This window comes from Amblyraja radiata, chromosome 3, assembly GCF_010909765.2.
Source record: "Amblyraja radiata isolate CabotCenter1 chromosome 3, sAmbRad1.1.pri, whole genome shotgun sequence".
Classification (NCBI taxonomy): domain Eukaryota; kingdom Metazoa; phylum Chordata; class Chondrichthyes; order Rajiformes; family Rajidae; genus Amblyraja; species Amblyraja radiata.
Genome location: NC_045958.1, coordinates 20,093,693 through 20,105,848, shown reverse-complemented (window position 1 = coordinate 20,105,848; position 12,156 = coordinate 20,093,693). Strand labels below are relative to the sequence as shown.

At 45.0% G+C, this 12,156-nt stretch overlaps 1 protein-coding gene across 2 annotated transcripts in view; it reads right to left on the bottom strand.

Annotated features, from left to right (window-relative positions):
* wdr36 (WD repeat domain 36) overlaps window positions 1-11,948 on the bottom strand; it is an 81,834-nt gene extending 69,886 nt beyond the window's left edge. The window contains exons 1-3 of one of the 2 annotated variants that reach the window (XR_004411330.1): window positions 11,661-11,946; window positions 3,551-3,578; window positions 878-978 (exon numbers count right to left, since the gene is read on the bottom strand). Coding sequence is in view for 1 of the 2 variants with exons in the window: in XM_033017416.1 (XP_032873307.1) it covers window positions 878-978; window positions 3,551-3,578; window positions 11,661-11,810 (279 nt within the window). In the remaining variant the exon portion in view is untranslated. Of the gene's footprint in view, window positions 1-877; window positions 979-3,550; window positions 3,579-11,660 lie in introns of both variants that reach the window. The other variant, XM_033017416.1, reaches the window with a different exon arrangement.
* Window positions 11,949-12,156: the final 208 nt, after the last annotated feature.

The following is a 12,156-nucleotide window of genomic DNA, read 5'->3' as shown; positions in this document are numbered from 1 at the left end:
ACAGACCACTTACGGTCGAACACTCGTCAGTGGTTATGAGGGCTGCCACGTGACGTCATGGGTTAAGGGGAGTGTCCTGCTACATAAGCATATCTCACCTTGAGATAACCCCAGTCGACAGGTAGCTGAGCTCGAGACATCACCCTCGCTCAGTTACAGCAGCAATGACAATTAAGTTAGTGGACCAAACTTGCATGTAACACCTGAATAAAGCAACTGTTTATTCACCACGTTTGGTGCCTCTACAGTACAAACATTGTGGACCAATGGGCCTGTTCCTGTGCTATACTCTTCTATAATTCTATACAGATGTTCAACCATAGTTGTCACTTAGAAATGTTTTAATTTCCTTTACAACAAATAAGTGTTTTTGCTTTCGTACTTCTGTCAATTGTCAGTTATGTTATTTGCAGGATGACAAGCAGCATCAGGAACCATTAACCATTGAACCAGCATCTGCAGTTCCTCCCAACACCATTAATTTAAAACTGGTCCCCGCAGCAACATCTGGATATGATTCTCCAACACATCTTTTGCCAATTAAGAATCTCAACCAACAGTTGTTTCCAGAATACTTCCTATCACTAACATTACAGTGAGTGCTGTTACGACAGAGGTTATGCTATGCAAATCTTAGTTTCCTTCAATAATCACATTTGTAAGGAACGAGTTTATAATCTTGACGGGTGGTAACCTATCAGCACTCCTTTCTGTTTCTTTATCCTCATTCATTACAAGAAATCGCAGCTATTCATTAAATAAAATGTTAAAATGTGAATGCAGTTTATTTTAATTTGATATTTCAAACGCAAAAAGATTTCTTGTACCCTGGCATTTCTTAAATATGTCGTTCAACTCAACTAAAATTTAAACTCACATCTTTGTTTTTGGCAAATGCTTTCACATAGTTGCCATGAGCTGCAAACACAAGCATTCGGTCTGCTGCCAGACAGGTGATGTCCTCAGGAAGTGGATTACCTAGAAGAAGTAATAATATTTACACGGGAACTTCATCATATTAGTTTTTGTAGGTAGGCAGGATGCATTTTATTTAACAGGACATTACAGGAAGTCGTAAATTTCTGCAAGCTGCTTCCCTCAAAAAGATTGAGAATAGCAAACATTATCTGCATTTATACAGTGTACACATACAAACCAAAACACATCAGCATGCTTAACTGCATGGCAGTTAAAAGAATTTAGCAGCAATGAAATGACACACACTTGCATAACATGTTGCCCAATTCCTCTTTGCCCCTGAACAGATGAGGCAGTTAAGCATCAACCATATTGGCACATTAAGGAAAGATGATCCAGTTTGGGATAAAGTTACTGAAGAGGGAAAATATAATTTCTCTTAAAATTACTTTTCTAATTACATTCACGATAATTTTTATGGAAAAAATTCAACCTAAATAAATAGGTCACCTGACAGGTGATTCTATTTATTTTCCAGTGTGCAGCTGCTTTACCTCCTCCCTTTTTCAATTGAGCCTTTTAAAATCTTCAGAAACATCCCGATTATAACAAAACATTTTTCCTCAGTCTGTGATATTTCCCATATATTCATCTTTGTATCAGGCTTTTTTGCTGGCTATAAAACTGCAATATTGTCTACATTGCAATATTATTTATCAAAAAATATTATAGCAAATTACAAAAGAAAGGAAGTCATGAGAAGCATGTGCTCGTTCTTGTTCCTATCCAGCAATTGGAACCATTCAGAATTAGAACTTCATTGATTTATTTTGATAAATGGAATTTGGTCTGTGCACAAAGCACATTGATTCAGTTTTCAAACCATGCAGGATATAAGTTCATGAGCATGTAGTCTGTAAACCAACGCTGGCACATGCAGAATTAAATTAACCAAACAGATGACAAATGGAGATCAGCAATGAAGAATGGCAAAGGCAAACATGCTCTAGGAAACTATAATGATTCCATAAAAGTTCTGTACATTAATTAACTTTATATATTTGCAGAAAGTTCTCCAGAAGCACAAATTAACTCACTGGTAATCAAGGAGAAATTAACAATACATTGTGACAGCAGTGGTAGACCCTCAGCTATTAATAATTTCTTATCATGGGTTATCATAAATGTATTTTGCCCCTGCCATCTTAAATCTTTCTGGCATTCCAAGTTCTTCACATATACGTAATTATTTCTGAAGGGCAATCTATTGAACATGCACATATTTCAGAAACACACAACGAATAACCAGTACAGGTGCACAACCTTTTATCCGGAGTTCCCGAAACCGAAAAGCTCCGAAAACCGGACATTTTTTCCAGGATGTCGTCTGCACACCAAAGCTCGCGTTTGGCGCCAAACTTGACCCGAAACGACCCACGGTCAACCCAGGTCTGTACTACTGTAGCGGCTGCCTCCTCCCCAGAGACCGGGAGACACTTAAACATCTGTAAATCATTGCTTAAATGTTAGTCAGTTAGTTTGGAGGGCTTTTATGTGAGAAGGGGGGGGGGGGGGTGAAGGGGGAAACTTTAATTCTTAGTCCCCTACCTGGTCGGAGAGGCGGGGAGCGGGCAATGCCTTACCGGGTCGCCGTGCAGTAAGCTCCGGAGCACTGTGGCCGCCGACTCCCAACATCGCGGAGCTGGGGCTGCGGGCGTCCGGCCGCGGGCGGAGCCGGTTGTAGCTCCGACCCCGGCAACTCTACCCCTGGCTGCGCGGCGCTCCAAATCCAGCGCGGCCCGCGGCCGGACGCCCGCAGCCCCAGCTCCGCGATGTTGTGTGTCGGCGGCCACAGCGCTCCGGAGCTTACCGCACGGCGACCCGGTAAGGCATTGCCCGCTCCCCGCTGGTATCCCAGCGATGCGACGCCGCCGACTCCCAACATCGCGGAGCTGGGGCTGCGGGCGTCCGGCCGCGGGCTGCGCTGGATTTGGAGTGCCGCGCAGCCAGGGGTAGAGTTGCCGGGGTCGGAGCTCCAACCGGCGCCGCCCGCGGCCAGATGCCCGCAGCCCCCAGCTCCGCGATGTTGGGAGTCGGCGGCCACAGCGCTCCGGAGCTTACTGCATGGCGACCCGGTAAGGCATTGCCCGCTCCCCGCCTCTCCGACCAGGTAGGGGACTAAGAATTAAAGTTTCCCCCTTCACCCCCCCCACCACCACATAAAATCCCTCCAAACTAACTGACTAACATTTAAGCAATGATTTACAATGATTCCCCGGTCTCCGGGGAGGAGGCAGCTGCTCCAGACTTTTCAAGCCGCCCGCGCTACCTACCTAATCTACGCTAAAAATCTTCCATTCGGAAATCCGAAAAATTCCGAAATCCAAAAAGTGTCTGGTCCCAAGGCTTTCGGATAAAAGGTTGTGCACCTGTACTCATTTTGGTTACTTTTTTTTAAATTTTTTTTTTATAAAAGGTCTACATTTCTTGTGCTAATTATTTGAAATATACATGACTTTAATGTTATTAAATAATAGGGTTACATCTCATCTTTCAATGTAATTTACAATACTACAAATGAAGGCAAAGTTTCAAAAATAGTACAAGCACAAATAAAAAATTGCATACTTACTAACTGCAACTATTCCAAGTTTTTTCACCTGTTAAAACAAATATGTCTTACATTAATTGAAAATCAAAAAACTATAAATGGTGGAAGTAAAATGTATCTACTGAATGTTTTCAGCTTTTTCTGTTCTCATTCTGTATTATTTATGTAACATGATTAGCCTGCTGATAATAATTGCATAAGTGCATATTTTAAAGTCAACAGCAATGCACCACATATAACATGGAATCAAGCCCTTTGGCCCAACTCATCTATGCTGAGCAAGATGTCTACTGAGTCAATCCTATGCCTGCATTTGGCCCATATCATTCTGAACTTTCCCCATCCAAGTGTCTTTTAAACATTGTAATCGTACTTTCAGCAATCACTTCCTCTGGCAACTTGTTCCATATAGCCACCACCTGATGTGTAAAAAAAAAATTTAAAAAATAAAAATAAATTAAAAAAAACTTGCCCTTCAGATCTCCTTCAAACTTCCTCCTCTCACCTTAAACCTACGACTCCCTTACCTGGAAAAAAGACTTATCTATGCTTTCCCGCCCCATTTACTGCTAATATACAAAATTAATATATTAAAATATTGAATATTTCCCTCGTGGGGGAACTGTTGGGGGGGGTAGTCAAAAGGGGGAGCCGGCGTTTTTTGTAACTTTGTCAGCGTCATAGGTGGCTGCTATTTGTATGCGTTGTGTACGCAAGCAAAGAATTTCACTGTGCCTAATCACATGTGACAATAAAGTATTCCTATTATCATCTTCATGTCCTCCTGATTTCCTCAAGTACAATACACAATACAATACAATTCAATTTATTGTCATTTGGACCCCTTGAGGTCCAAACGAAATGTCGTTTCTGCAGCCATACATTACAAACAAATAGACCCAAGACACAACATAATTTACATAAACATCCATCACATTGCTGTGATGGAAGGCCAAAAAAACTTATCTCTCCACTGCACTCTCCCCCCCGATGTCAGAGTCAAAGTCAAAGTCAAAGCCCCCGGCGGGCGATGGCGAATTGTCCCGCAGCCATTAAAGCCACGCCGGGTGATGCAAGGCCGCGCACCGGGTCTTGGTGTTAGAGCCCCCGGCGCGCGCTCGCAGTCCCGCAGCCATTCCAAGCCGCGCGGGGCGGTGCTGTAAAGCCCCGCTCAGGTGCTCTTCAACCCCGCAACTCGGGCGGGAGAAGTCGCCGTTGTGGAAGCCCTGAAAAGCGGTCTCCCTCCAGGGACCCGCGGGCTCCCGGTGCCGCCCGCCAAACCCGCAGTTGCAGCCACCGAATCTCCGGGGGTCGGGTCGCAGCAGCGTCCACCACAGCTCCACCCGCTCTGGACTCGGCCAGCTCCGCGACGGTGAGGTGAGTAGTCGGCACCACAGCCCCCGGTCTTCCTGTTGGAGGCCGCTCCTCGTTGCAGCCCCAACGACAACGGAGACCCGACAAAGAAAAGGTCGGGTCTCCCGTGCAGGGAGAGATTTAAAAGTTACCCCCTCCCCCCCTCCCCCCCACACCACCCCCAACCCCCCACACACATACCCCAACAAAAATAACAAAAACTACATAAAAACATAAGACATAAAATAATAAAAACGCAGACGGACTGCAGAGGCCGCTGCTGACGAAAGCCGCGCCGCCCACCGAATACACACCGCGCCGCGCCGCCCACCGAATAAGTTTACCTTAAAGAATTTACTTAATCCTACCCACCTGTACCTGACATATGGCTCCTGTTTCCTGACCAATGCCTCGATATCCATTATCAACCAGAATTCCCAAATCGTCCCAGCCTCACTCTTCACTCCCAACCAGAACGTGTTGGCCATTAACTCACCTACATCCTTTTTAAAGCCTTTCACTTGCCATTCATTCCTTTACCTGTAAACAGCCTCTCCCAATCACGCTTTGCATGTTCCTATCTACAAAGTCCTCAATTACAAAATAATATGCATACGCGTATCCAAGGAGCAGTTCTCATGAATCAGATTCTGCTGTTCTGATTTGGGCCTATGCAAACACCGATCATTAGAATTGAAAAGAATTGAAAGACACACGTCTCTTTTCTTCGTGTTCAGAATCCAGATACTTTGTGACCGATGGCCTTCACGCACCAACAGAATCTTTAGAGGGAGTGCAGCATAGGTTCACAAGGTTAATTCCCAAGGTTAATTCCCAGGATGGCGGGACTGTCATATGATGAAAGGATGGAGCGACTGGGCTTGTATTCACTGGAATTTAGAAGGATGAGAGGGAATCTTATAGACATATAAAATTATTAAGGGATTGGACACACTAGATGCAGGAGACATGTTCCCAATGTTGGGGGAGTCCAGAACCAGGGGCCACAGTTTAAAAATAAGGGGAAGACCATTTAGAACTGAGATGAGGAAAAACTTTATCACACAGAGAGTTGTGAATTTGTGGAATTTATTGCCTCAGAAGGCAGTGGAGGCCGATTCATTGGATGCATTCAAAAGTTAGATAGAGCTCTTATCGCTAGCGGAATCAAGGGGTATGGGGAGAGGGCAGTAACGGGGTACTGATTGTGGATGATCAGCCATGATCACATTGAATGGCGGTGGTGGCTCGAAGGGCTGAATGGCCTACTCCTGCAGCTATTGTCTATGTATCTATGTACAGTATCTATGTGAGGAAAGGAGTCCTTAAAGATCTAAATCTTAAACTACCACAAGACTTTGCAGCCATGTTCCCTGCATCCCCTCCCACCCAAAAAAATGCTTCCGAGACTTGGCTTATCTTTAGACAGCAACTCCACATGCTGGAAAGGTACCAACAATGCTGTCTCCACAGAACCCTCCACATCCACTAGCAGGATAAGAAAATGACCACCTCATTCTCTTCCAGGCCAATACGTACATTGCTGTAACCACAATTACACTTAGTGAGCTATCATAGAAACATAGAAAAATGGTGCAGGAGTAGGCCATTTGGCCCTTCGAGCCAGCACCCCCATTCAATATGATAATGGCTGATCATCAAAAATCAGTACCCCGTTCCTTCTTTTTCCGCAATATTCCTTAATTCCTTTAGCCCTCAGAGCTAATTCTAATTCTCTATTGAAAACATCCAGCGAATTGGCCTCCACTGCCTTCTGTGGCAGAGAATTCCACAGCTTCACAACTCTCTGGGTGAAAAAGTTTTCTTCATCTCAGTCCTAAATGGCCTACCCCTTATTCTTAAACTATGACCCCTGGTTCTGGACTCCCCCAACATCGGGAACATTTTTCCTGCATCTAGCCTGTCCAAGAACTTAAGAATTTTATTTTTCTATCAGATCACCTCTCATCCTTCTAAATTCCAGTGAATACAAGCACAGTCGACCCATTCTTTCATCATTTGTCAGTCCCACCATCCCGGGAATTAGCCTGGTGAACCTACGCTGCACTCCCTCAAAAGCAAGAATGTCCTTCCTCACATTAGGAGACCAAAATTGCACACAAAACTCCAGGTGCAGTCTCACCAGGGCTCTGTACAGTAGGACCTCCTTGCTCCTAAACTCAAATCCCCTCGCAATGAAGGCCAACATGCCATTAGCTTTCTTCACTGCTTGCTGTACCTTTAGCTTTCTTCACTGCCTGCTGTACCTTTAGCTTCCTTCACTGCCCGCTGTACCTTGGGCAAGTCACTTCATTCACACTTACTCCAACTATTCAAACTCTTTTCTGAGATCGGTCACAAATCAAAATTGAACAACAAAGTGGTAGAAGTACTGCTTTCTAGCTCCACCAAACTACATTTGACCTGTCCTCCAGTGCTGCGTTTGTAAATTTTGCAAATTCTCCGTGATCAAGTTGGTTTTCTTCAGGTGGTCCAGTTTCTACCCATTCCCAAAGACATGAATTGCTGATTGGCAAACTGTCCACTCCAAAGGGCCCTTCATATGTAGGTAAATTGTAGAATTGAGGAGTTAATACCTCAATCTAAGACACAGACCAATCCCCCAACAACTCCATCTACATTCAGGCATGAGACAGGAAAAATCTGAAAAAAGAGGAAAAGAGATGGGGCCCTGGTAGGGTTCCAAGGGGCAAGGCCCAAGGCTGGGGTAAAAGGGGGCAGACATTTCTTGATAATTGTACCTTGAAATAACAGTTTTCTTGCCTGTTTACCCTTAATTTATACTGTAATTTTTTATTGTATCTTAAAATAACACATTTTACTTGCTTGTCACTTCTTAATTTACACAGAAAATTTATGATAATCATACCATAAAATGACACCAACTCCTTGCTTGTTTACACTTGTCATTTTGAAAATATTTTATATTACCCCTATATCTACTTATAACATGATACCTGTTCCTTGCTTGTTTACTCTAATTAGAGAGAAGTATCCTTTACCATTGTATTTAAACGCAAAATGAATTTCAAATTCAGCTCTTAACAGTTAGGATGAAAATGATGATCCAGCTACTTCAAAGATGATCATATTGTGCTACATAGCTACTCGGTCAAATTAAGTACACTGGACAAAATATTAACATCTCAACCTAGAATTTAAGACATTAAGTCGTCAAGGGAGTTTAGCCACGTGTCCCAGATAGGACAATGAAATTCCTGCTTGCTGCAGCACAACAGAATCTATGGTCAAATTATTATTTTTTTTAAAGAAAAAGCAAATAATCTTTTATCTTCTTTAGATTTCTGGACATTTTCTGATTGCCAGAATTTACAAAGTCAGTGACTATTAAGGAATGCTAATTGCTGACTCAATGGCGAGTCCAAGTTGGAAATGCAACAATACATTGTATTGTGCAGCCAGAAGGCTTCCCGACGGCCCGCGCAGCCAGAAGACATCCCGGCGGGCCACGGCTGTGGACTGGGAACGTGGCCAGAGGCCTTTATCAAGGCGCTGCAGTCTCGATGCCTCCCAGATTGGCACGTAGAACCCGGCCGGGGCCTTGCGGGTAGAAGCCCGGGTCGGACGAAGCGGCCGACGGTGCCTGCGGCTGTGGCCCGGGTCGGCACCATGGAGGCGTGAAGTGGGGTGTCGACAGGGATGAGGCCTCGGCAGCGGTGAAGCCTCGCGACAATGGGGCCACGGCAGCAGTGAAGCCTCGCAGCGGCAGCAATGCCTTATCAAATTTTAAAATCCGCAGATGCGCAGAGAAATCTCATGCCTGTACATTTCACGCTATCTCAGAAAAGCAGCCAACATCATCAAGGACTGCTCACACCCCAATCATTCCTTCTCTCCCCTCTCCTACTGGGCAGAAAACACAAAAGCTTGAATGTTCATATCACCAGATTCAACAACAGTTTCTCCTCCACTTATCAAATTCTTGAACTGACCTTTCTCACGCCAAAGACATTCTCCTGATCTTCCAACCTACCTCATTAAAGCCGTTGGCCTTTTTTTAGCACAATTTTTTGCAAGACCTTTGTAGCACTGATGTACAAATGGATCTTGGAACCCTAAGTCTATAGCTTCCTGAAAGTGGCAAAGCAAAAGCAGTGGTAAAGAAGGCTTCTGGTATGCTTGTCGTCATTGGTCAGGATGCAACAGTATAGGACATTTGTTAGGCCGTATTTGGATTATTGCACACAATCCTGTTGGTCCCATTACAGGAAGGATGTGGAGGCTTTGAAAAGGGAGAGGGAGGGAGAGATTGAACACTTAGACTGTATTCTCGGGAGACCCGACAGAAGAACAAAAAATTAAAAGAGGCATAGATAAGATAGTTAGATTTGGCATCAATCATCAATCAATCAACCTTTATTGTCATCTTGCAAAGCAACAATTGCACAGTGCAAAATGAGAAGACGTTTCCCAGGGAATACCGGAGCAAAAACAATCCAGTCCCTGATGAAACAGTATAAATAATTAAAAGCAGGTAAAACAGCAACATTAAAATACAGTAAAAACAGTAATTAAAATGTCCAGGGCAGCTGATTTGAGTGGCTGGTACCAGTTATTAAATTGTCAGTGCAAAGCAGCAGTCTCAGGTGGAGTGACTGTTTAGCAGCCTCACAGCCTGTGGCAGGAAGCTGTTTAGCAGTTTGATGCTACGGTATCTCTTGCCTGATGGCAGGAGATCCAGGTGTGTGTGGAGGGGGTGCAGTTTGTCCTTAGCTATTCTCAGAGCTTTTTTCAGACAGCTGCTCTGGAACAGTTCTTGTACCGAGGGTAGGGAGACGCCAATGATCCTTTCTGCTCCCCTCACTACCCTCTGCAGAGCCTTCCTGTCTGAGCAGTTACAGTTGGAGTACCATGTGTTCATGCAGTACGCGAGTACAGACTCCACCATGCCCCTGTAAAAAGTCCTGAGGATGTTGGTAGAGAGTGAGGCCTGTATGTGTTTCCTCAGGTAGTGCGGGAAAGACATTGTGGGCCAAAGGGCCTTATTTTAGGTGTAGAAAGAAACTGCAGAGGCTGGTTTACACCAGATAGACAAAAAATGCTGGAGTAACTCAGCATCTCTGGATAAAAGCAACTGGTGACGTTTCAGGTCGAGATATCGAGATCTTTCTTCAGACTGAAGATGGATCTCAACCCAAAACGTATTAATTTTTCTCCAGAGGTGCTGCGAGACACGCTGAGTTTCTCCAACATTTTTTGTCCATCTTGGACCTATTCTTATGATGTATTGTTTTACATTCTTGGTACTTGTCATGGGTCAGCACAGATTCAATGACCGAAGAGTCCATTATTGTACTGTACTACTGACTTTACAACAGAGGTAAATATTCAGGAATGCTCTCAAAGCCATCTTTAGAAAAAACAATGCAATGTCCCCCCTGTCTCCCTAATGATTCAAAAGATTATCCAAGGTGATGGCCGGTGTAAACAGAGGTGCGATCATCGGTGTAAACAGAGGAGAACTTCTCACTCATCTAACAAAGCATTTCATGCCCCATCAATGGAAAAGTGTATGGCTCCCACATTGTCCTCATTAGCCGCTTCAGAATCCACTAACCCAGTGGAAGTAAATGGTGTCAAGTTGGGGAAAAGGGGAGTACAACGGGATCTGGGGGTCCTTGTTCATCAGTCAATGAAAGTAAGCGAATGGCATGTTGGCCTTCATAACAAGAGTAGTTGAGTATAAGAGAAAAGAGGTCCTTCTGCAGTTGTATAGGGCCCTAGTGAGACCACACCTGGAGTATTGTGTGCAGTTTTGGTCCCCTAATTTGAGGAAGGACATTATTGCTATTGAGAGAGGGCAGCGTAGATTTACAAGGTTAATTCCCGGGATGGCGGGACTGTCATATGCTGAAAGAATGGAGGGGCTGGAGTTTAGAAGGATGAGAGGGTATCTTATTGAAACATATAAAATTAGGGGTTTGGACACACTAGAGGCAAGAAACATGTTCCCGATTTTAGGGGAGACCAGAACCGGGGGCCACTGCTTAAGAATAAGGGATAAGCCATTTAGAACAGAGATGCCGAAAAACTTTTTCACACAGTTATGAGTCTGTGGAATTCTCTGCCTCAAGAGGGCAGTGAAGGCCAGTTCTCTGGATACTTTCAAGAGAGAGTTAGTGGAGTCAGGGGAATGGGAAGGCAGGAACGGGGTATTGACTGGGGATGATCAGCCATGATCATATTGCTGTGCTCGAAAGGCCGAATGGCCTACTCCTGCAACTATTGTCTAAATCTTGTCCATTCCCACACCACACAAAGGGTGGTGGGTGTACGGAACAAGCTGTCAGAGGAGGTTGTTGAGGGAAGGACTATCCTAACGTTTAAGAAACAGTGAGACAGGTACACGAGCAGTTTCAGAAGGAACTGCAGATGCTGGAAAATCGAAGGTTGACAAAAAAAAGCTGGAGAAACTCAGCGGGTGCAGCAGCATCTATGGAGCGAAGGAAAATATTGCCTATTTCCTTCGCTCCATAGATGCTGCTGCACCCGCTGAGTTTCTCCAGCTTTTTTGTCTACCCCAGGTACACGGGTAGGACAGGTTTGGAGGGATATGGACCCTGGGCAACGTGGGCAAGTTGGGACGAGTGTTGGCCGGACTGTGGGCAAGTTGGGCCTGTTTCCACACTGTAATCACTCAATGACTCCCCAAGGTGAATAATGCACGGGGTATAAAGGTGGTCGGCCGGCCGGCCGGTCACATGGTGCATGTAGTTGAGGTGCAGGCAGGACTCACGTTGTAGATGTGGAAACTCGCCCCCACGGCCGTCACCAGGTAAAACGCGCGGTGCCGCTGGTGGAAGCGAACCACGTGCGGGACATGGTTACAGTTGAGCGCGAGCGCCCGGTAGCTGTTGAAAATGGCGCTGCCGTTACTGGGAGACATCCTGCGGCCCCGACACAAAGCGGGGAAGGTAAAATTCTGAGGGTTTTAAAAACCCAGACTCGATTCTCCAAATGGCAATTTATTCTCCACCTCCAACCACCGCAAGAGTGCGTGCAGCGCAATAAACCTTCCTCCCCACAGCGCAGTTCCGACGTTCCGTCCCCCATGTTGTGGTGTCGCACTTTTCACCTTCCTTCCCACATTCAAAGATTGTAGATCTAGAAGGTACACACAAAAAAAAGCTGGAGAAACTCAGCGGGTGCAGCAGCATCTATGGAGCGAAGGAAATAGGCAAGAAGCATTTCACTACACCTAGGTGTATGTGACCAATAAATAACCTTTGAAC